At 40.3% G+C, this 25,258-nt stretch overlaps 1 protein-coding gene across 7 annotated transcripts; it reads right to left on the bottom strand.

Moving 5' to 3' along the window:
- Positions 1 to 1,690: 1,690 nt before the first annotated feature.
- LOC102066769 (very-long-chain enoyl-CoA reductase) lies at positions 1,691 to 25,247 on the bottom strand. 7 transcript variants are annotated; one of them, XM_074546123.1, is made up of 14 exons: positions 23,338 to 23,672; positions 17,757 to 17,875; positions 14,080 to 14,130; positions 13,521 to 13,572; positions 13,151 to 13,195; positions 11,761 to 11,864; positions 9,574 to 9,689; positions 9,358 to 9,463; positions 5,146 to 5,218; positions 5,011 to 5,054; positions 3,574 to 3,631; positions 2,980 to 3,068; positions 1,934 to 1,979; positions 1,691 to 1,835 (listed from the first exon to the last, which is right to left on the bottom strand). In XM_074546123.1, the coding sequence occupies exons 4-14, from the start codon at positions 13,534 to 13,536 to the stop codon at positions 1,708 to 1,710; spliced, it is 825 nt and encodes a 274-aa protein (XP_074402224.1). In that variant the 5' UTR covers positions 13,537 to 13,572; positions 14,080 to 14,130; positions 17,757 to 17,875; positions 23,338 to 23,672; the 3' UTR covers positions 1,691 to 1,707. The 7 variants fall into 7 exon arrangements, with proteins under 7 accessions (XP_074402224.1, XP_074402226.1, XP_074402222.1 ...); XM_074546125.1 differs by lacking the exons at positions 17,757 to 17,875; positions 23,338 to 23,672 and adding an exon at positions 24,492 to 25,247; XM_074546121.1 differs by lacking the exons at positions 17,757 to 17,875; positions 23,338 to 23,672 and adding an exon at positions 23,793 to 24,446 and having other exon boundaries at positions 11,761 to 11,861.
- Between the last annotated feature and the right edge of the window lie 11 nt (positions 25,248 to 25,258).

Raw genomic sequence — 25,258 nt, 5'->3', positions numbered from 1 at the left:
ATCTCATACTCATCTTCAAGTTGCCTCAAAGAGAGGCCAAATGTCAAAATGGAGATTAAAAAGAAAGAGAGTATGACCAAATCTGCCAAAAGTTTTGTTTTCTTGCAGAGACATGGAAAGGTCTCTTTGTTACTAAACAGGATCAATTTTTTCTTCTTTCCTGCGACTGGACATTAAGTGGGCGCAAGGTGTGAATAGGGAATGTGCTTTCTACCTCCTCAGAAGGAAAACTTCAACCTGCTTGTACTCCACACTGCACTCAGTGGGAAATCATTTGACATTTAGTTCTTTTTTTCTGGTTAACAGTTTAACTAGTGGAAAAACAACACTGAAAACAAATTCATAATGATGTATTGCTTCAGTTATATATCATATCTAATAATTTCTAAGAAATCTTCTCTATGTTATACAGAATTAAAATCTGGGTCATGTTTTTTTGCTTTGAAAGATATTTTTCTTCAATTGATGTAGATTTTTTTTATAAGGACACTCTTGCTTTTTACTATACAAAATATTATGAAACTTCAGCAACCAGCTGTAGCCTTCTCTTTTTGCCATAATTATTTCCATTGGTTTTAAAATAGATTTTATTGCATATTTCACCCTTAAAAATAGTTGCAAAAATCTTTCTATACATCTATTATAGATAAATAAATTAATTATGAAACAAAACAGTATCTATGCATTCTTTTCATATTCTAAAATAGCTTCTTTAAAATGTCATTCAGATAGATTTCAGTAGCCTTTTTAAACTAGATTTACACAAACCTCAACTAAGTCCCACAGAACATCCTGTGACAAAGTAAACACAGGAAGTCCAAAATGAAGCTGATTTTTCTCCCTGGCTCCGAAAATAGGAGGAGCGTTCCAAGGACTAGCAGTCACTTCATGTATTTACAAAGTGTATTAAAAACTACTGAGAGAAGCCTGATGTAAAATGCTAGGTAAAAGGTCAATTAAGGAGATGTTATATCAAAACAGGCCAGATATCAAAGATATGGCATAGGTTAGATTGCTTCTGAATCTTATTTACTAGTATGCAACTACTAATGAAGAAGACCAAAACCAAACATAAAACCCCAGAATGGGATATTACATTCACAAATAAGACAAAAATTTCTTACTTAAGATTCTTTTGGCAAATTAGGTGTTAGACCCGAATCAGGTTTTTGAGATATGGCCTATTTCTTTATTCCAGGAACTATTCATATTCTTTGGTAATGTTGTCTGTTACAAAGCACCTGCCTCCAGGCAGCACACACTCTTCAAGTCAAAGAAGGCAGATCATGCCACTGTCCTGAGGCCAGCTGGCCCTGCTGGCTGAACTGAGCTCTGGAGTTAGCTGCTGTGTCTTCCCTCCAGAGTGCTTCTGTCTTGCAGAATCCCACTGCTAAATTTGGAGCTGCTCTTCAGCACAGACTTCTCAGGATCTCTGATCCATCAATCTAAACAGACTAGTACAGGTTACAGTGAGCTGCAGGGACTTTTTCTTTGCAACTGTGCAATGAAACCTTATCTTTTAAGGTGCTTCTGAGTTGAGAATTCTTGAAGGTAAGGAAGTGTAGCTTTCAAGTGCGTACAATTTCCCTTAGCAGTGGAGATTCAACATGCACCAAAATCCATTTAATTAATTCATTTATTTGGCAGGATATTTGTGAGGTTTTCTTCTTGAAGTTCTGTGCAATATTCAAATTGAGCCTTCTTTTCTTACAACAAAAAGGGAATAATTGGCATTCTATGACTTGGATAATCCTTGAATTCTCTTAAGTAGGTGCAGTGTTTATCCTTTGCCCAGACTGTCATCTGAATGAAGCAAAGCAAGGTGAACAGTCCCACTGGAAGGAAGGGAAAAAATATTTATTTCATTATCAGATTAAAAGCATGCTCTTGCTGCTGACATCACTTCAGGTTGAAGTACCAAAACATTACTCACCTGGAACACACTGAGTCATGATAGTGAAACTGATCCAGGTCCCCACCTGTTTTGGCCAAGGAAATTGAAAATATTTCTGGTGACAGCATTTGCATTTATGTCTCTATTGATCAAAATAACCTTGTCCTAGTATAAGTAAATAAAAAAATCAAGGTCAGCCAGCTCAATTTCTGTTGTTAATGACCTTTAGTTAAAAAGGTGAACAGTGCCTTATTATCACAAAAAAAAAAAAACCTTCACATTTGCTTCCACAGCTATTACAATGACAAACTTTAAAGCATCAAAACAGTGTCCTTCCTGTTTCTCTGCCTAATTTGTATTCATCAGACCTGCATCATTGTTAGCAATGGCAACTTTCTATAGTCCAAGGCCCAATGCTGTTCTCAATAACATCTGTTGATTTCCACTGAACTTCAAACCTGACACTGTCCTTCTGTGCAAGAATGAATGTTACACTGAGTTGCACTGACTTTATCTGCTTTTGAACTCAGTCAGGAGTTAGCTTCTTATTAAGGAATATGAAATGATAAACTGATTCAAGTTTCTAAAGCAGTCACCACCAACACAAGTGATTGCATAACTTAAAATGGGGAAGATGACTTTGGCTCGTTTTCTCTATCACAGTATCTTATATTTGTCTGACCACTACCTTCCTGCCTGCAGTGATATTTCTAGGCTCTTACATTATAAATCCACCAGACACCTCCATCTCTCATTGCAACACATGTTCAGTGACAATCTCCCTGTTCCTGGCTGCAGAATTTGTCCTGCTTTACAGTGCATGTCTTGTCTAGCAGCCACATGGAAGCACTGACCCAGGGTCAGGGCTGTCTGTGTAAGGTTAGTCACATCAGTACTGACCCAAGGGAGGGGAGGAAGAGCAGACAAATTCTGGTCCACAACCTGATTTCATGGGGTTTAGGGAAGGAGGGGAAATGTACTGAGCTGAACGGTTTCAGAGGTTTCTTCCATGTAAAACATTCTAAAAGAAACAAAAATGTTTTCAGCGAATCTAAAATCTGAACATCTTGTTTGAAAATACATACCTCGTATGTATAGTTTGGGCAAGATACAAAGAAAAACAGCCATGTGAAAGGATTCTTTGTTGGATATGGGATCTTACAGGTTTTGGATCCTATAGATTAGAAAACAAATCACAAAATATTCATATTCCTAAATATATTGTTTTCTGTAAAGACAACCCAGCTCTGCCTACTTCTGTGTCTCATGACTGTCAGAGGGACAAACAGGATGTGGGAAGAGAGGATGTCCTCTGGACTCACAAGAGGAGTGGGATACATATGAGGGAACTTTCCCTTGCCCACCAAAACAGAGTTTGTAGCAGCATTGTTTCCTTTTGCACTGGCATATAACCAATGTAACTGCTCCCAACACAACCCAGCCCAAACAGTAAAGATTGCAGTAAGTTAAGAAATGCTGTTCAACAGTCTGATGTCAGAGTCCTTGCACTGTCTGATTTCCCTTAGAATCCAATCTTTACAGTGCTGAGCAACCTGTGCTCCCACAGCAGTCAGCTGACAGTATCAACACCCCCCAGCATCAGGTCTTTCCTGAAGCAGAGCAACTGAAGGAAGCACTGAATGGCTGCACAAAACTGAAAATGATGACGCAGTTTTTACCATTTCTCCGGAGGTCACTGAGTGCAACATGAATGGAAAAATTTCCAGCTTCACACAGCTGCAAGAAAAAGTATGACAGAGTTAAAAATGTTCTTCCCTTCTATTTGTTTTTCTTCCTTTTATTCCTGTTATTTCCTGGGGTTCTTTAAAATATTTAAGAAAAGGAAAATAATCTATTATTAACACAATAAATATCCTTAACTAAGACTACTGACAGAAGGATGAAACATCTCCATTCAAATATGAGTCCATATTATATTCTGTTATATCTTTATGATATTTTAAAGAAACTGTGGACTCCATGTTCAAAGTATCAAGTTTATTACTTACATAATCCCTTTAAAATCTAAATAAAGCACAGGGGATAGAAGTGAACTTGGGGGATACTTGCTTTATTTTTTTGATTATTCTTATGCCTTTAAAAACATCAAAAAACTTATTTGCATAGTCTTGGTTTCTCAAAAATTCTTCAAATTCCAAGGAGGATACAGTTTGGTCTCTAAGTAAGTTTTCTTCTCTAGAGTATAATTGATATGAGTCATGAAATGTAACTGACCCAGCTTCCTTCACTGGATTTAAAGCATGCTGCCCCAATCAATTATGAAGACAGTGTATTGAAATGACCCATTTATATGTTTATGGACACTTTCCAGTGTCTGCAATGCATAACTATTAGAAAATGACTAGTGGTCAGAGCTCCTGAGTTTATTCCCAGCTCTGTGCTTTCTGTTACGGAGTTTCTCAATAAAATGTGAATAGATTATGACCTCACAGAATTTTCATCTTGGGAAGCTGCTTTGGGATCCTGCAGTCACTGATGATTAATTTGTCAAAGCAAGTGAGTAGCTGATGTTCTGAACAAGTTACACATACATAGGAAAAGCCTTTGTATGGAGGTACATCTTATTGGCTACACTGACTTTGCTTCTCCATGTATGAAGTGTTCCCAAGAATTGTGAGAATGAACAGTGACTGAAGAATTTTGAATCATAAAGAAAGCTATAAACAGGTTTTGAAGCTCAGCAAAATGAAATTTTATCACTGGAAATTATCAGCAACATACTCTCTTAGTTGTCTGGCCAGTTCTCTCTGAGATTTATGATCTGTTGTGATTTTTAACGCTCAATAGACAGTTCACAAAACAAACTCACTGGCTTTTAAACACAAGGTCACAAACTTTTAAAGATTATGAGAGATCATCCCAACAGATCAATATCCTATTCTTGGAATGGACATTGAATCAAAATATTCCTTTGTACAAAATCATATTAAAAACCAACAGATTTGTCTGTTTTGCATGCAAGTGGTTAGCTTTAGCAGTATGTCCCAAATGTCCTAGTCCTAAGTATCTGTTTATCCTATTCAGTCCTCCACTTATATGACAAAAGAATCAAGGCAAGATATTTTAGCATTTTATAGAAAAAGCAAGAAACCTACCAGAAACATGATCACAGCAAAATTTATCTGTTTTTTCCCATAAGCTATTAAAAAAAGAGTTTGCATGTCATTAGTACTAGTACAGGAAGTACATACATAAATACTTAAATCATTGAGGGCTGTTTTGCTACTTACAAGGAGGAGTGTAAAGAGGATGATTGATGTAATATGCAAGCCAAGCTGCAAATCCCCAGTAATATAAACAGTTCTGAAAAATAAGCAATTTTTCTTTGTTTTAGTACAGTCTTTTAGGCCACTATTTGCTGCAAGGACTATTGATAATAATGGATCAGGACAATCCTTCAACTTGCTGATAATACAACAAGAAATGGCAGTACTAAGTGTGGTAGGTGGGAGCAGGTAACAGGAAATAAGAAAAGAAATGGTACCAATAGAGTTTAGATTTCCTCTAAAATATCTTGGAGCTCTTAAATTTATAAACAGTTTTAGAAAGTATGACCATATGACTGAAAACAAAATTATCTTGTCTGGCAAGCCATTGGGCAAAGTTGAAGAGCATACAGACTGCATGTTAAAGAGAAACTTGTTTTCCTGACCCCTGAGACTGTAAGACCAGATTTGGGCACTGTCCTCTCTGCTGTACTCACTATTTTGCATTGCCCAATCTCCTGTACTCTTTTCCTTCACCCCATCAGTTTCTTTCTTTCCTATGCTTTAACTTTTCCTGCCTGATGCTTTCCTCTACACTTTCACTGTGATTTGTCTAGTTAGTCCCTTTTGCTGCTGTCCTTGTGTTTCTGCCGTGCAGTTTCCACTCTCTAAACTGATAATGAGCTGTCACTCATGGCTGTACTGCCACATTCCTCACCAATCTCAGTGCTTGTTCATAGGCTTCATCCATGAAAAAAACTACATACAATGACAACCTCTACCTCTTATTTGGCCTCCTTGGCCCTGCCTCCTGTGGGGTTTTTTCTGACAGGCATTGCTGCTTTGGTGTCTTGGTGACATGCTATTTTCTCCCTCCTTATATATTTGTAGGTGGGAGGGAGGCCTTTTCTTGGGCCCTTCCTCTTCTTTGCTCTGTGCTCTGACCTCTAGGTGCCATTCTCTTGCAGACAGACTTTAACCCTCAACAATTCAAACATTTGCCTCTCATCAGTTTAGTCCTTTTTTACCAAACCTAGTGCCTCAGTTTTTGATGTATTTGGGTATGTTTGTTTATCTCCTGGACTTCAGCAAGACCACAACTGAGCTCTTTATCTTTCTTTTCTTTGCCTTATCTTTCCTTGCATCCTATTTTCAATTTTAAATAAAACTCTGATCCTCTTAGTCTTCCTGGTCTTCTTTCTTTTTCTTGGCCTTCCAAATAGGTTCCTATACCTTAGACATTCCTAGGTGTTTCTGCTTTCTCCTTCACCACTTCCTTTCCTGCTCATGCAGGCAAAAATCCCATCCAAGGCTCTCCTGCCTGGTTTAACTTACTTTGTTTTGCTTTGAATTTTGCAGTCTTTTCCCCCTGTATATACCAGAACTGCATTTCTAGCAATAATACCCTGGAAAAGTGATTACCTCAGCGTCTCCAACCTGCACTAGCTGACTGCAGTGTCTGATGGTGCATTTTTCTGAAAATGCTGGTGCCCCCTCATCTGCTGCAAGCAGCTGTATCAAACATTCAGTTGCATTTCCATTTTTTTCTCAGGGTTAATTGAACCACTGCAATGCCCAGAGACCTCAGACAAAATGGATACCCTTTTGGGTGTGATGTAATACAAGCACTAAGTATGTCCCCTGTAATGAGATTGTGTAAGAGATAAGTGATGTAAAAGAGCAAATTATTAACAAGTAATTACAAATCAGGTGGGATGAATGAGCAGAAAAAATAGCTTCCCTGTGATGACTTCCTTTTCCCCCAGGAAATGCAGCAGAACCAAGAGAATGATTCCAGTGAGGAACAGTATAGGTAGTGTCTTATCCATAAACTACTGTTTCCTCCCTAAAATTAGCTTCTTCAACAGACACAAATTATTGACTGCTGTACAAACTTAGATGGAAACAGCTTCTTGTAATCTTGGAATGACATCTTCAAGAAAACCTTCTCCTAGCTTCAAGGCTTGGCACAGGATGGAACATATGGCAATGGATTTCAGTGAAGTAGAATTAAAAAATGAATTATCATGGCTCAGTCCCCAACAATGCATGTTCTAATTGAACTGAACAAGTGCTAATCACCCAAAGAACATGATTTGCTGCAAGACTATTCCTCGGTTATAAGAAAAGAAACTTCAGGATGAGTGGGGTCTACCACTGCTAAGGACCTTTACAGTAATACTGGTAAATGTCCAGCTGCCATTGAATCCATATTTCTCATCCAAACGCCTCCAGTGAGGTTCAAATAGGAACATGCAGACTTCATAAACCCACTTGGACAAAAGAAAGTGTTTCTGTGAATCCTGAATAATAAAGCTTTACAACAGTCTCTTATAATGCTGCAGGTCAAGTTCAGCTATTGCAGGGATCCCAGAAATAAATTATTCCTCAGTTTCCAAACTTACAGTTAGGACTTTCATCTTCTCCACTGCAACTGACAATCCATAGTTCTTAATATCCTGCCTATGTTTACTCATGACCAGCATGTACCCTTCTGTTTGTCTTCTTATATTGTCTAAATAAATACTATTTCAATACTTTAAATAATATTTATTTAGATCTAATGTTCTCTTTCCTCCAGATGTTTTTCTACAAAGTGATGATATCCCTTCCTTTTACTCACAAAAATGTTCATGGGTAAAGAAAGACCATATAAGACCAATCATGAGGCTAATCTTTGAGGAATTCTTCTGGTACTTCCCTATAATTAAAGGTCGGACTGATCCTTTTTTGGCACAGCCATAATTATCTTTCTTTCAATTAGTTCTTTATCCCCACACAATTTTTGTATTAATGCCTATTTTATTCACCCTAAGGAGTTGTTTACTAGGTCCAGATAAATCAGGTATTCTGCCTTTCCAATGCCTAGAAAAATCATGTCTTAGAAAAAATTACACTATGTTAGTATGCTCTGCTTTTGGTGAGGCTGCTGCACTGTAGGGAGTAATTTATTCCTAGTTCCATTTGGGAAAAAGGGATGAAAATCCCATCTCTCATCAATTCCCATCTCAGATTTCTGCTTATTGAGGCTGAAGTATCTCCTGTACCCCATAGCATTCCACTGCACTTAGGAAAGAAGCTATCTATATCTGCTGTGTATATGATCAAACCCTGAAAGTAAGAAGCCTTGTCTACCACTTCTGTGTGATGGAAAAATGGGAAAAAAAGATGTGATGTTTTTCACACTGGCAGAATTTTGGAGTAACACCACCAAGGCCAATGAAATTATAAAAGCAAATGAAACCCAAGCACTGCTAAACAGCTACTGTTGTGTCAAGAACAAGAGATCTGCAAGATCTGTTGTGTCAAGAATGAGATCTGTGAACCTTTTAACAACTCTTGCTGCAGGAAGCCCAATAAATTTTGAGGGAGGATTCTTTTGGAGGGTCACTGCCCCACTACAGACCCTCCTTTCCTGAAAGCTATCACCCGAAGGACCAGAGCCACTGGACAGCTGTAAGGAGTTGGCCACAAGGTAGAGCTTCAGCTGCTGCAAGTATCACTGCCATAGTGCAAATTGCAAGGAACTGCCTAAATCCCAAATGCTTTTCCAGTTGATAATCTCTTGTCTTCCTTAGACTAAGTTGTACTTTTGATTACTGGTGTGTTCTCTTTTACAAACATTTATAAAATAATTATGCATAACCATGCAGTCACTGTACTACTTCTCAGACACCCAGGGAACAGACTCTGCACCCCAAGAGCTGCCCTGTGCCACAGCAGCGCTGGTGACATCAGGGAATGCTCCTGTGGAGAAGAAAATGCAGAACAACTGAGCTGCTTTGCTCTGGATCCAAGGTAAATTAACAGTTCCTTAACAACAAAGAGAATTTTAGGGGCAAAGCAGATATAAAATGACTGTTACAAAAATAGATTTTTTTTTTCCAAGAAAGCAGCTCTCTCACCATTGTGCCTGCCTGTACTACCTTTAAAGTTAACTTGTTACTAAAACATTCACACCCAAGGATCTCGCTGAGTGAAAAGGAAGGGTATACTGAAGGTTTAAAATTCTAAAAAGTAATGAGACTTCTATAATATTAGTAACAGTATGACAGCATATGGGTTATACAATAGTGACATTAGGAAATCTGAAAGAAGTTGGGGCAGCTTTATGGGTGAGATATGCTGTGCATTGCTACAAAAGCCACACAAAATGTCTCTGGTGCAGAGGCAGAGCATAGGCTGGCTAGGCTGGATTTACAAGGGCAGCTGTGGATAGACTCTGGCACTATTTACCTTCACAATATTCCTCAGTGGCATAGTCCCACGGGAGAATCGATGAACAAATACTGTTTCAATCAACCTTTTGATGTAGTGGAAAGAATGGCAGATACATGCCAAGCTAGAAACAGCAAGACAAAAGCATTTAAGAGTGCTTAAAAAAGCCATGTGTGGCAAGACATTTGGAAAAAGACTACAAGAAATACTGCTCAAGCCTGCAAACAGACTTACTTAACTACTGGGTGTGGACTTGATGTAAACCTCTCATCCAGTCCATAGACAAAATTCATGCGGAAATAAAACACAAAATAGATGAACAATGGACCTGTATATTCTATCAAAAATACCTGCAAAAAGAGAGAAAATCATTAGACAGCTGAATTAGATGATGGTTTTGCTTTGGTCTCTTTGTGACAACTAATGCAGTGGGATAAACACCTCCACACATCCAGGATGGCATTAAGAGAGGCAGGGAGGTAGTAGAAGGTTTGGCTATGAAACTGGTAGCCATGCACTTAAATATTTTGCAATTATTCGCCTCAGTTGCATTCAAACAGCCATTGCCAGTGCAGCAGACACAGTATGGGTATGAAAAGATAACAATGGCAGCCCAGAGATCATGACAAATATGCATGCATGTTACATTTATGCAGCTCTCACCCTTCTCTTGCACTCAAAAGCTGATGCTTTATTTTGGTTTAAAATGAAATTTGGTGAAGAATTTGTCTTGAGAAATAGGAGTTCTGCTTCTACTGAATGAATTTTGTTTAAACTCGAAACACAGCTTGTAAGTATTCACAGTGACCCCATCTTTGTGAACAGTTAGCACAGCAGTTGTCCTGGGAAACAATGATTTCATTCTATGTTCAAACAAGCTTTAATTGGAATACTAGAAGGAAAATAAAAAGAAAGGGGAAAAAAAGAGAGGAAACCAGAGAAGCTATTTCTCTAACTTGAATTCATTCCGATAGGTGTGTATTTCTTAGGAATATCACTTTAAATTGAAGTTAACTTTGGACCAAATATTAACAGCTGAATTTTCCACCCATCTATAAGTGAGGAAAGTAGGTCCATACCTCACCTACAGAGAAAGAAGGGAAATTGATTGTACTTCTGTCACAAGCAAACAAACAAAAACCCAACAACTAAAGAAAGCAAACAAAAAAGAAAACCAAACAATCCCAGTTCTCTAATGTGTTTAGAGTTGTTTTGATACTCAGAAAAGCTGAGTTACGGACTTCTGTTATGATCAGCATTTTCTCTGGTGAAGATCAGGTTTGCTTGTAGATGAGAGGCTCATCTTTTTGATTTGATACTACTAAACTATTTGTTAGTTTATATTTGAATGAAGTAGCTTGAAGGGCAGGGAGAGCAAAAGATTACGAAATGGTAGAAGCCTGGGGTTACTCTGCCCTGTGATATTTTGATGGATATTAATGCATGTGTGTCTTGAAGTCTACACTGCCATTAGAGGCCTTTGTCTGTCTTCCTGGGTTTTGAATTGAGTAATAGCTGCTTGATTTATCAGCATTGCATCCAAAGTAAAGATGTGAAGACTCAGTCTTGCAAAACATATTTGACTTTTTAAATTTTACCTCCTATTAACATTGTCTTTGCTATTTGTAATCAACACAGGGTTTTATTAATATCTCATAGCTAATAAATGGTAAATATGTCTTTAAATTATGAGGTACTTTTCCCTTGACATCGTGCTGTTTATTGGAACTAGTGTAATACTGTGCAGCAAGGACCTTCTAGAGAGCTAGAAGGGTCATTGGTCACCTCACTGCATAAACAGCAGTGCTGTGTTGCCTGCCAAGTGAGTTGTGATAAAATTTGCATTTGAGCTAAGACAGTAAATATGCAAGGTCTTTGTGGACTGCTGCTAATATTGCAGAAATTATCAGCCGTCATTGGCCTGTCACTGGCATCCTGGGACACAGTCACATGCAGACAGCAACTAATCTTAATTTTATGCATTTTCTTGCTGAAGTCACTTCAAGTACTGACATATGAAGTTGCTCCCATGCCTCTTTGTAGGACAAACTCAATGGAGTATAATCCTAATTTTGTCAGGAGTTACACAGGTCCGGTGGAGCAGATTGCCAAAGGCATTTGCATACCTAGTTCATAATGATTTTGCAGTAGACATCCATTTGACAATCTGAATTTTAGTTCTGCAGAGCCAGCCTACCCTGCAGCAGGTTTTCCACTGCTGCTCTCCCAGAGAACTGAATAGGCATTCAATCTGTTACTGCTTTCCCTGATTAAATGAACTGAAGCAATGAGGATTCATTGCCTGCATTCACTATCAGAACAGACATCATGCAGAAATATTGGAGAGAAACAAAAAGTGACGTAAGGATTAACTGTGGAAAACTAGCCATTGAAATGGCTCAGACTTGAAGCAGAGCTCACCGTAGTCCATCCTATCTGTGGCCCTAAATCTTTAAAGTATAAGGTAGCAGTTGTGCCAACAGGGAGGTGCTGCAGGATTTCTTCATCCCTCAGAGCCTTTCCTTCTGAGAAGGAAAGAAGTAATTACATCTTAGTGACATTCAAGTCCACTTTGGAAGCATACTAGCTTTATATGGTGCTTTATCTATGAGACACCTTGATGTGATGTGGGTTTATTGGAGTCTCATTAAACAGACCAAGAATATTTACACTTAATTTTTATTTACCCTGTAATCACATATAAGCCTGGGTCCTCTATTCACACCAAAACAGTTAAAAGAATTCCCAATCCTATGTGCCTGTCTAGTCTAGTAGACTTTCTTCATCACTGCCAACAGCAGAACTTGTTGATGGGGCAATGCCCTTTATGACAGTTTCCTGACCTCCTAGTCAGCTGCACCTCTCTCTCTCTTCTGCTTTTCTCATTGCTCATCATCAGACAAACAGAAGGTAGGATAAGCTGTGTTTGGAAAACTCTCCTATAGAAATTTTTACTGCCTTTCTTTTCCCAAACAACCAGCTATGAGGTGATTCCACTGCACTTGAGCTTTCAATGTCTAGATTTGGAAGAACCTCCAAAGGCCAGCATTTTCTCATGGCAAGTCTCACTATGTAAATTCATAGAAGAATCTGACAAGGGAGACTTTCAAAGAAGGAAACAAGATACATCTGTTTTCCATGGATAGATTTTACACAATGAGCAAATCTTCACCAGCATACTTTTAAGGGATTGTTTAAACTTATCCTTAATGAAAGCAAAGGAAGAAAGTGTTATATTTTAGCTAAGATGAATTAACACAGTTTGGCAATTAGACTTTTGTGGACTCAGGCCATGTAAGAGGCTTCTAGTAGCAATACCTACAAGTGTATTAATGAAGTCAGCCAGCTGTCATCAGCTTTGTCAGCAATTGCTATGTCCACAGCAATGTGTTCTGCATTAGCTTCCCTCAAAAGAACTGTAATTCCTGCCTGAGAACAGAGGATTATGTGAATTGATAGCTCAAACTCACAGCCCTTTTTGGTACTCCAGCTGAGCATCATCATGGAGATCATCTGACTGCAGCTAAGGGCAGTGAATATCTAGATCCTGTGCTGCCTCTCTGGAGAGCAACAGTGCTCAGTAGTTAGAAAGTGCATTGGAACAACGTGCGAACTCCTGAGGTAATTACCAAGCACCAGGGTGTAACTATGTTTCCTTCAAAAGAATTATATTTGTTCTGGATTCTCTTCAGCTTTCACAGTGCTAATTAAAATGTCTGGAAACAGATTCTTAAGAGCCAACACCCTTAAGCACACCTTTCCTGCCAGGGCCCTGCTCAGTTTAGTTACTGCAGACCTCACAAGTACTTACTTGGATCAAGTTTTATTGACTGCCTTGCTGGGTACCACCGAGGATCTGTAAGACCATACAGAGTTGTGTGATACACAATGTTCAGTTTAGATCACCCACTACTATAATGAACGCAATACAAGATGAGCTTTGTTTAAAGGTTTTTTAAATATTTATTCAACACTAATATAGGTGATAATTATACAGCAGAAAAAAAATACAAAGCTGTATCAGGATAGGATAAAATAATTTTACTGAAATCTCGCTGTGATCACATTCATGTGCAGGTTATCAGCATTATGTGTGCGTACATTATGTTTCAATTATTTAATTTTTTTCCTATTTATGTACTGGATATTCTGATGTGAGCTGCTGCAGAAGTTATACTCACATAATTTATGGAACATCAATCTGATCTCTCTAATTGTAGCATTTGGTTCCACCTAGGCAACAAAAATATTGTAAATATAAGATGCATGTTTTGAATGACAACTACTAGGTGCAAGACTATTAGGCCAAATAGAAATGTGACTTAGACAATGTAACTGTTTTGTACAGGTGTCTACCCTTGGCATGAAGGATTCAAAGAACTGACAGGAAAAAGGCAGGACAATTTTTGACGCCTGTTTCAGAGGCAGCTTCTCTAGCAGCGATCAAGAGTTACTATTACAGCAGTGACAATTTGATGGTTTCTGAGTATCAAACAACAGGCACCTTCTTAGTAAAGCAACTTAGTAAGGACAACTGAAGTTGTCCTTTTTGCCCAAAAGCTCCCTCTGGAAAAGGGTTGGAATACACTGCAGTCAGTATGAAGCTTGCATAATCATTGCAAGTGGCCAAGGAAAAGCTACCAGAAGATTAAATACTCTTCATAAACACCATATTTACTTCAGAAAAGTTAATAATTTCTTAAAAAGTCACCTAGTCTTTTAAGCAGATTTTTGTTTTACCTTATCTAGGAAGCATAGCTGTTTCTTTGTCTCCCAATCAAGGATTTCCACCTGAGAGGACACAAAATTATAATTAACCATTATTGGCTAAATAATGATTCCCAAATTCACAATTTTCTGTGACTCTCAGAGTGGGACACTGTTTTTCTCTGATCTATGAATTGAGTTTAAAACCTTCTTGATGTTCTCAAGAGACAGTTTCAATCACCAGTTTCCAAAAGCACTCAACTTGGAAACAAAAAAGCCAAATGAATTGTCTTCTTGGATATATTCAGTAGCAGAAGTAGCTAGGTGTTTGATCAAAAAAGGTGATCTTGGATATTTTCTTATGCTAGAACAAGTGGAAGAAGTAAGGGGTAGAGAAGTTTCACAGGAATCACTAAGGAACAGTACTTTTATGATTCATAAAATTAGAAAGAGCTTGAGAAAAAAATTAAATTTATATATATGAATATAAGTAAATATTCTGAGTACATAAAGCTTGAAGATTATTGTGTATTATTTCAAAAATATTTTAATTGTCAGGAGAGTGGAAAATATTGGTGGACATAATGAACAAATGCAGCTAAATACCTGGGCTTCACAAACACTTAAACATTTCTTATAGGAATAGTCAGTGTCACTCTTGCCTCTTCAATCATTTGTTTTATAATTACATAATAGCTTTTCATATTCCAAGCAGAGGTTTAGCTACAGCTCTGAAAAGAAAAGAACAGTTTATTTCCATGATCAAATGGCAGTTTGGCAAAATGTTATGATTTGATCAACAGCCAAGCAGAAAAGTCCCCAGACATTTCAAAGCCCAGTTGCAGCAGCTCCCTAAACCTCACTGCAGTTGTTGGGGTTTTTATATAAACATCTAGAATTAATTATGTTTGGTATTAACTGGCCAAGAGAATAGATTAATATTAGACTTTAAATATGATTCCTCACTAAAAATAGGAGTCACAGTCCAGTATCTTTCTCAGAGGGTTGCTTTGAAGAGATCGCTTGGTTGGAGTATCTTATTTCCTTGTTTCACTTGTCCCAAAGGGTTCTCTTCTGCCACAGCAATGGAGCACTTGAGCTCCAGTCCCACCTATCAAATCTGATCTCCACAAGGAACACTAATGCCATGGTGGTTTCTGCCTGTGCACTGTAAGCTCTGACCGGGACATTGAGGAAGATAAGTGGTGTTCCTCCTTTGTGATACCTAACAAGTATCTGATGGATTGTTGGGATATGTTTTCCCTTGATTTTTTTTATATTTAAAATAACACATATTTACAGTTTTAATATCTGCTTGTGTGAAATCTCCATGGGAAAGCAAATGAAATGGATTCCTTTCCCAGAAGACTATTATTGAAATACATTATTCTGACACTTGCAGTCCACAGAACAAGTACAGGGCAGGGCAGAGAGGGGGCTGTATACCACTTTTTTTCCCTTCTGATGCCAAGTTGCTACAAGGACTACTGAAACCTCTGGTGTATCTCAAAGCTCTTCTGTCAATGAATACCCTGCAGACTGCAGCAGTCCCTACACTTTTAGTAGTGCCCTTCCCATTCCATACCCAACCCAAATATATATATATATATATATATTCAGAATCCTCCAGGCGCAGTTTTAATTTATGGCCTCTGGTGAGAATATCTCTGAATATCTCTGACCAGAGATATTCTCCAGGTCAATTACAGTGGTTTAAATATCTTCCTACCACTTATGGTATTTTAGCCTGGTTATTCTTGCTAGGCACAAGACCAGACTGAAAGTTACAGAGTTTTTCTTTAGCTCCATGGTTTTCATGGGAGTGGCTGTACAGAAATCTCTGTAGAATCAGTGTGTAAAACAAACAAATAAAGCTTGATTCCACTGTTATTTGGTTCTGTTCCAGCACAATTCTTTCAAATGCCAAACTGTCATACCTGCCTATTACTGGTCCATGCAAATAGCTAAAGGAAGCCTACAGAGATGATGGATCCAGACTCTTCTTGGAAGTGCACAGAGATAATGGTGAGAGGGAATGTGTCAGGAATCTCCATTCCTGGAGACAGTTAAAGCTGGACTGGACAAGACCCAATGCCATTTGATCTGGCTGTATCTGCTTTGAGCACGAGTTTTCATGATTTCCACAAGGCTCCTGCAACCTAAACTGCTCAATGTTTCTTTCCCCCCCCCCCACTTCAAACATTTAATTTACTTTCAATTATTTTCAAGATCTGAGCAAATATCAAACATTCTTTTCCTTTTCAGAAAGATGGATGCCAGAACACAGCTTTAGATTCCACTTCAGTCCACAGCAAATTGTGCAGCAACAGAGTGAAAGCAAGGTGACTGTTTCCTCTATCACACTCTTAGATTTATCAGAACATCCCCCGTGTAGGTGTTCCCTGCAGAAGGAACAGAAAAGCCTGATCCAAAGCAAGAAACGTAGTTCCTGAACATCCTGGCCAATCCCATGAAGCACCCTAGCACTGAACACAATGTTTCCAGCCTTGAGGCACAGCACCAAGGCAGTTAATGCATTGGTTGGCAACAGTTTTCAGACACCCGGCAATCTGTTCTTGGAACACTTACTGATGGGTAGCATCTCTTTTAAACATAAATTGTTTGGCTTAGAGAATTTCAATTTCATTGTGTTTTCAAAGCATTTAGCACAATAGGACATCAACTGTTGGCCTGCATTAGTGCAGTAAGACTTACAGTCCATTTATTTGGTGAATTTTTAAAGACATTTTAAACTACAGCTTCTCTGAGACTACTTAGAGTAGAACTTAATCAATAGGCAGATTTGTGTAAGACCTTAAAAACTCTTTTGTAAGTGACTACAAATATATATCTTTGATTAGAAGACAAATTTCTTCAATTGCATAAGGATTAAAGATCAATAGTGTCATTAGTAAAAGAAAAAATCCTGATTATTAATGTTTAGAACAGGTTGAGGGTAAAGAATAATCAATACACAATATAAGTAGAGAAAAGTATATTCAGCTGTTAAATTTTTATTCAGAAAATAAAAAGGTAAAATAAAAGTATTCATAAGGGAAAAACAGCTGAGCAAAGTGTTTAAAAAGAGTTTTTAAGATGTAATGTCTCTGTAATAGGATTACAAAAATATAGTTCACTTGAATTCCTGCAGTTTAAAGCCATAGCTAAAGTGCTAAAGGATCAACAGATCTTCAAAAATAATGTGATAACTATTACGGCAATACTGACACATTTATCCTGTCTGTGCATCTTAGAAGTTTAATTTGAAACCATTTGTAATCAGCAGATTGAGTAAACTTGAGTGAGACTTTATAAGCACTGACATAAGCATATATTGTATTGATTACTTTTGAAATTACACAGTTAAAAAAAAGTTTATTTCACAGTATAGGACCCAACCAGTCTGAGAAAGAGCAATGAGCAGAATGAATTCTCCCTAAACTGTCAGAATGCTTACATAAATCAGTTTATTTGAATTTAAAAAACCAATCTACTGGTTGCCACAGTCCAAACTGTGGCAAACTGAATATTTCTAAACATTTTTCCTATAGAATTATTAATTTTCTCTATCTCCTTTGACTTTTCTGGTAGATTGTGCTGTTCCTGAAGGGAGTAAGCATGCCTTAGTGTGATGTCACATTAGGGCATATCAAGAAGTTTTCTTCAAGTCAAGAGTTAAGCCAAAGGGAGATTGCTGTAAGTGTACTTACACTGAAAATTCTGTTTGTGCTGCTGCTTTACAACTGACTCTCAGTCTGAAGCTTCTCTTGCACCGAAAGGTACAAACTGCAGCAGAGGATGTGTCTCAGGATCCATCTAGAATTGCTTTCTGAAACAGCCAGCATCAGGTGACTCAGAAGAAGCAATAAAACAGGGCAAGAATGTAGTGACTGAGGGAAAGGGAAGACAGTGATTTTGATTCTCCTGCACCAGAAGTTCTGCCCATGAATTTAATAATTTTTCATGGATTTCTTTCTTCAACTAGTTTATGCATTTGCCTTTTAAACTTGTGTAAACAGTCCTGAGGCAGGGAGTCTCACAGCTTAGCCACATGCTATGGGAGAAATTCCCAAACCAGAACCAAGCAAATGTTCACATAGCAAAATTTCATCATCTTACCTGTGGAATGCCAAGCCTTATTCTCTAAGCAGTCCAACTAAACAAATCCTTACCTCTGAAGCAATGGCTCATATTTCACAAGATTAGAATCTTATTGCATTATTTCACTGTGTATAAAGACATACAGTGATGCTCATACTCAAAGGGTTTTCTAAAATGAATTTTCACTTTTGTAGAATTTAGATGTCTAACAGGTTCACAAGAGATACTCTAGGTATTTACTCCTCAGCTTCCTAAGTTCTCCTCTTCTGCAAGCCAGAGTTTGACCTGTGCTGACACTCATACTGCATTTTTATTTCTTCCACCTGTTTCTGATTTGCTAGTTAGACATGCTCTCATCTAAATCCCCAAGGATATTGATCCAGTAAGCATCTTTATCCCAAGGTCAGCACAATGCACAGCATTTAGATTCTTTCTGAATGAAACTAAACTGTCAGCAAAGGAGATGATCTAGTTCTTCATGCTTTACATGTAATAGTTAGACACACTGTCAGGAAGTGGGAAAATTGCTTTGGAATATCTTTTGCCATTCCCCATTTCTCCCACAGGCAGACCACAGGCAGGAGAGGAATTCAGTGAAAAGGGCTGTCTCCTACCAAAGAGAAAGCCTGAATTTCTGTCTCTCTGGGCTCCTTTTATCACTGCTCCCTTCCATTGTAATTCTGTTCAGTATTTCTCTACAGCAGATGCCTTCTGGGATACCACACAGTAAAGAGATAAGAGTTGAATTAAACTTGGATACTCTGACCAAATTGTCCTATTTAACCTTGGAGCTGGGTGCCTACCCAAACACATTGCAAAACCCAAGTTGCTTTGTGGACCTGGGCCTAGGGATGCTAACAGCCAGAGCTACAAATGCTCATCCTTCAGAAAGACATGGATTCATAATTGGCAGAGATAAAATGAGTCAGCATAAGAACAGTCAGGAAGGAAAAGGAAGGTCTATTCACTTGGGGTGGGAGGCTGATTTATTTTTCAAGAAAGGAAAAGTCATTAAGGCATTTACAGTGACTTCTGGCTCTTGAAAATCTATGAGAACTTTTCAGCTTTTACTACTATGAGATCTTGCAGGATACACAAGATGAAAAGGAACCTCCACCAGTTAATACTGACTCAGTGCATATTTACTTAGGCTGGCTAACACAGAGCTGCATGTTGCCAATTTCCCAGGCATACTGAAAAGTCACATCATTCACTGAGTATCACTGTCACTATGAAGCACATTGGAGTGCCTCCATCTGAGAACCTGAGCCAGCTTTGACTCAACGCTAAGTAGACATCCAGGTTTTCCAACACCACTGCACAGCCTTTTCCTTGTGCAAGAGAATATTCACTGCCTTGGGGCTTTAGTTTATGGTTGTTTTCTACAATGGCAATATTCAGGTAGAAGAGTTACACAAATTCTTTGTGAAATCACAATCATTTCTTTGTATAAGCACTGTGTTTGCATTATCAAACTTCAGTATTTCTAGTTTCATTACTACTCATTGTGCATAATTTGCTGTAGGGATGTCAAAATGTACATACAGTGTATACTTTTGACATGGAATTGAAGAAATTGAAGAGGTTTTTTTTCTTTGTTTTTTACCTAGCAGCATCAAGGATGGGTCTGCTGCCTTTTGATAGCGCAGGAAGATTGGAAACCCTGGGAATTTTAGAGATTATACAGACAGGTGAACTTACAAAACTGGTGGTTTGGTTTTTTTCTAAATACACTTCAAAGAAGCCCTTTTTTTCCTAATATAAGACTTATAATTTCAAATGTAGCCTTCAAATTCTGAGTAGTTCCAGGTACTTCCTACCAATTAATGTTTTACTATCATCTTCTCCTATACAAAATTAAGTTTCTCTTCCAAGCTTCACAGAGGAAAAAAGACAAATTGCTGTCTTCTAAGTAAAGCAGTACAACTGAATGTTGAAGTGTTGGTAAGTGTGGGGAAAAGTGGTGTTAAAAGAGTAAGGGATAATGTTTGCCCTGTCATCTCATCGCTTTCTATGATAATAATCTTTAGTGTTACTTGTGAAAACAGAGCACATGTCTTCAAACAGCAGGGAAATTTTCAATTATCCCTTTAAATGACTGTTCAAATGTCTGATCTGTGGCCTTGTCTTTCTGGCAATTCTTGGAAGATACAGCATCTTGAAATGTTCTGCAGTTCTGCTTTTAGCACTTGCTCTCAGTGCTCTTACTTGCTGAGGCTTTAGACAGCATAGCTCTGAGAGGGAGCAGCCTTTGTAACAGGAGCTGTGACATCCCAGCCATGCCAGCCCGACAGCAGTCGCCACCCCCTTACATTCAGAGGGTTTTCATCACAGACAGAAGAGGGAGGGAACTTTAAATGCCAGCAAGGGGGGCCAGTATATTATTGCTTTTAGACTGTACTGCACATGTCAGCTCAATCTATCATCAGGGAGTGAAGATTCCAAAACATTTTTGGGTATTGCTGCTCACAAAAGGCACTTACTATCCAAACTAATTAAGGAAGCAAAAGTACAACTGTGGCTCTTGTGATACTAATTCTCTACAGTATGAATATATTTGTTCAAGGATCTTTCCTCTTGGAAGTCAGAACACCATACTATTTTCTTTACATGAAATGCTTTTGAAGACCTAAACCTGTCAAGTAAAACGAAATAGTACAATTCATTAGTCTAACTTCAGAGCTCTACTGGAGATATTTATATCTGAGCACATCACATAGGCATCCCTCGTAGGGAAAGAGGAAAAGAGGCACTGTTAGGATAAACAGTATCATAAGCTCTGAAACAAACCTCAAATAGGTCAGAAGAGTTGTTCTCTATGCGACTTAGAGAATTTAAGACTCCTAAAGAATATTAATCTAGATACAAGTCTCTGTCATACATCTCTCAGTCTGGAGTTGAATCTCCTCAAATTATCCGGTGCAGTATTTTCAAGTATATGCATATTTATTTATAGTTGTCCTTGAGAAGCTTCTTCTGAACTATTAGTGATTAAAAAATGAGGTGAAAGTAGAAACAAACCAACATCTGAAGTAAAGATGACAGTTTGGTGATTGTGAAGTGATTTGTGATTCTTATCAGGAAGCACCATAGAAGAACAGTAAAGAGTAAATTATTTATAAATGCTTAGGGGAAAGTACAAATTTATACAGTTCCTCAAAGAGTGAACCCTAAAGTTTATAACAACAGTAGAAATTCTGCCTGGCCTCCCCAGGAACTACTGAGAGAAGTGGGAGACTCACCTTCTCTCTTTACATAGCTCAGCTTTGAATGTGTGGTGGGGAAATGCAATTCAGGATTCAAAGTCAATGAATTTGTAACAGAAAACAAATCAGGGAGAACAGTGCAGAAAGCAATAGGGAACTGCATTGCTGGTGCTACTTAGGCAGCCTTTGTCCCCATCCTGCCCCTGAGACAGCTCACGCACGGGATGAGCTGGGCAAATCTCTTTCCACCCATTATCTGCTATAAAAAGAAAAGCACTAAGACATACAAGGCTGACATGTAAATTCATGAATCATGCTGAGTTTGCTTTAGTATTGCTTAAACACGAGATCTTGATTTAGGACTCCAAAGACCTGGATCTCCTGCTATTGTCCTGCCTAGCAAGACTGAGCAGGTCATTCAACTTTTGTGTGTTTCCCCATCTGCAAAATCAGGTAACAATAATGATATCCGTGCTTTTGAGGTCTTCTAGTAACTAGTGCTCTTCAGGAGTTCAAATAAGTCTAGGCAGAAGAGCAAACCTGAAGTGACTAAGGGCAATCAGAAGGGTATTACGCATGTGCTTGCTCCTGCATTTGGATCTCACAACAGTTTGAGTTCTACCTCACTGTTAGAAATCCATGAGGCAGTAAAAGCTTGGTTGTTTTTCCTAAAACAATCCTGGGAAGTCAGCACTGCTGAGGAAAAAGCAGGTGCCTAGCTCACACCCAAAATAGCTATAGGCAGTTTATTTTGCTGAATTGTGATGTCTGGATCATTTTTATATCTTTGAAAAGTAAAACCTGAACTTTTAGGTCATGGTGAGTTACTAATGGGGTAGATGATTTTCAGATGACTTTGGATTCTATTAGTGTTATAACAACAACTGATTTGTAATTTGCACAGGAGGAGGAACATTCCTCCCTGTGCATTTTTTTTTTAGGTAAGTCGTGATTGAGAAACCCAAGTATAAGCCTGCAGAAACACATTCAGGATTGCTGTAATTTAGCTTGTACATACCTGTTTTTGTAATACAAGCCGCTCTTTAGATTTCTTGTATTAGCCAGCCTAACTAATTCTAGCAAAGAGTCGGTGTGGCTGTTTATGTAAGTGGATGAGATGTTACCCTTGAAGCTCCCCAGGTGCACGTTACTCTGCGCTTTCTGCGAGCACAAGGAGCTAGCTGACTGTACTAAACTCCGCCCGGCTTTTTTCATTCCCCACTCAAGACGAGCGCTCCGTGCTAGCAGAGGGCTCTTGCCCGTATCCGCCGGGCACGGGCACTGTCCTCTCGGCCAGGGCACCAACTGGCCCGCCGGTTCCCTGCCGCCGAGCCGGCCCGGAGCGCTGCCGCCCGCGGCCACGCCTGCACCGGGCCGGAAGGCTGCGCGGGACGGCTGCCGGCGAGGGGCACAGCGGCTGGCCACGGGGTTTTCCGAGAAGTTGGGGACAGAAGGTGCCGAGAACATTCCTCGCTCTCGCTCTTTCCGTAGGGCTGGGACGCGCTGCCAGAGCCAGCGCAGGCTGCCCGCGGTACTGCCCTAGGCAGGACCCGCGAGAAGCCCAGAGCCATTGATCCGGCGCCTCCGCGAGACCGCCGGGAAGCCCGGGGATTCCCTCCGCCCCGCTCTCTGGGAACACCGGGGACGCGGGGATCGGGAACGGCGAGGGGAACGTGCCCGGGGAAGGAGAGGACGGGGCGGGCGGCAGCCGCCTTTGCTCCCTCGCCCCAGTGAAACCCCCGGGAGCAGCGTGCCCCTCCGGGCCCCTCTGCCCGGCTCCGGCGGCGGTCACTTCCCTCGGCAGAGTCGGGAGCGGCTGGCTCCGGCTCCCCGGCGCTTCAATGCAGATGGAGGGGGAAGAGAAAGGAGCCCGCCGGGATCCCGGGCAGCCCCGTCCACCGGCGGCAGGATGCTGCGCTGCGGGACCTGGCCCGGGCTCGCCTCGCCTCGGCCGCCCCCCGCCCCCGGCGCCGCCCGCACCCACCTCGAAGAAGCCGGCTCTGCCGCCCATTCTGCGGGCACCCGCCGCGCCGCCCCCGCCGCCGCCCGCGGCACCTTCCGCGGGGCCCCTCGCTGCGGCCAATCAGGCGGCGCCCGGACCCCCCGCCCCGCCCGGGCCGGGGCCGCTGCCCGGCCGTGCCGGTGGGCGGCTGCTGGCAGCGCTGCCTGCCGAGCCCGCGGCGCTGCCCCGGGCAGCCGCAGCAGTGCGGGACCGCCAAGTTCTGCAGCTCCCGGGGTTCAAAAACTGCGGGAGAAGAACAATATGCACCGGCCGCCGGGAGTGACATCTCATTCAGAAGGGTGATTTATTTGTCTTTGAGAATTACTGCGGGAAATATTTTTCTTTTTAAAGAGCTGAAGTATCTTAATGAGATAACTTGAAAAATGCAACTGATCATGAGCTAGAAGACATTCTCCTTTCTTTTTTTGATAGTTTACCTGATGTTTCAGGAGTGATTGGACTGAAACAGAACTGTGCTGAGATCCCTTCTCCTCCTGCGATGTGTTCCTGCCACTGCTGAGGATTACATACGTGGCATAAAGCAGTACAGAGCTGATACTGTTTTTCCGCCACCCAGTCTTCATTACATGATATCTTTTCTTTAAGAGCTATGGTAATTAAATATCAACAAAATCTACCAGGCTACAAAGGAATATTGCTTTTTCACTGCCATAAAGTTCTATTAGACAGAAAGATTTATGCTATATACTGTTTGGAAACTGTCTGCTCTCTCCAAGTTTAACCTTGCACAGATCTATAACCATCAAAGCTACTGAAATATCAAATAATAAATTTCACCAAAAGAAAAGGCCTCTGCTGGAAAGCCAAAAAGCTGATCAGAAAGCCCTAACAGGACATTATTCATTATTAGTGTAAATATGGGCAAATAATACAGAAACATACACTGCTCCACAAGCTAACCCTGAGACTGGAGAATTAACGTTTGGGCCAGGTTAGACATTCTGGATTTTTATGCTGAAAAAAACAGAAACAAAATTATTGCTTCTCCAAATAGGCTGGCATTTCTTTCAGTACATTTAATTTCCACATGTTCTCTAACCATACAGAATCATGAAAACATTTCAGAATCATGAAAAATTAATCAGATCATAAATATAAAGACCATTTAAACTAACCTTCTGTACCAGAAAGCGATCAGGCAGTGCTTCAGACTGACAGAAGTTATGCAAATTGGTTCCCTCTACTAGCACAATACAGCTTGAGGAAGAAAAATCTATTAGAAACACAGTTCAAATTCCCAAGCTGACTGCAAAATTAGAATTTGTGGCTCACTGTTCCGTTTAACATGAGTTACAGAAGAAAAAAGCCACCCCCCTCAACTCTCCAGTATAGAAGGATTTTGGTCAGAGTGTGGTGTTCCAGAAGTCTCCTCATCTCAAAAAAGAAAATACTCCCGAACCATAACCCTTCAGGATTTACCCGGTGTGTCTTCACTGGAACCAGCTGGTGTAAAACTGGACTGCTGCCCTGACACTGTTTCACTCAAGTGCAAACACAGCCAGAAGGGGCAAGCATTTGGATGCTTCTTCTGGGCCTTTTAGCTCGGTGTCTGTCAGTGACTACCTGTTCCTGGAACGCGTCATGAGCACAATTCAGACGGTTCCTCTCATTTACTGAGCCTGCACAGCAGCCACAGCCCGGCGCGGCCGCGGCTCGGGGGGTGTTAGAGAACCCGGGCCGCTACTGCCGGGCAGCGCCACGTGTGCCTTGGGTACTCCGTTGGGGGCGATGCCGGGTCGGGCTCCTGCGGCCGCTGGCCCTCGGGGCCGGACCGACACACGGACCCGACCCTGCCGCGGCGCGACACGCCCCGAGCCCGGCGGCGCCGGGAGCCCGGCCCTGCCCCCGATGGCCCCGCCCCCTGCCCGGCCCCGCCCCCCGG

Source organism: Zonotrichia albicollis, chromosome 8 (genome assembly GCF_047830755.1).
Source record: "Zonotrichia albicollis isolate bZonAlb1 chromosome 8, bZonAlb1.hap1, whole genome shotgun sequence".
Taxonomy (NCBI): Eukaryota; Metazoa; Chordata; class Aves; order Passeriformes; family Passerellidae; genus Zonotrichia; species Zonotrichia albicollis.
The sequence above is the reverse complement of the archived record's forward strand: the minus strand, read 5'-3'. Positions and strand labels throughout refer to the sequence as shown.

Bases quoted from the DNA above. Each gene is read 5' to 3' on its own strand.
- LOC102066769 (XM_074546120.1), bottom strand. From the start codon at position 23,939: ATGAAGACTGGGTGGCGGAAAAACAGTATCAGCTCTGTACTGCTTTAT. The intron at 13,196-13,520 runs GTGAGTATAACT...ATGGTCTTACAG, and splicing joins ATTGATGTTCCATAAATTAT to ATCCTCGGTGGTACCCAGCA. The intron at 5,055-5,145 runs GTAAGTAGCAAA...TTTTTTTAATAG, and splicing joins TCCTCTTTACACTCCTCCTT to CTTATGGGAAAAAACAGATA.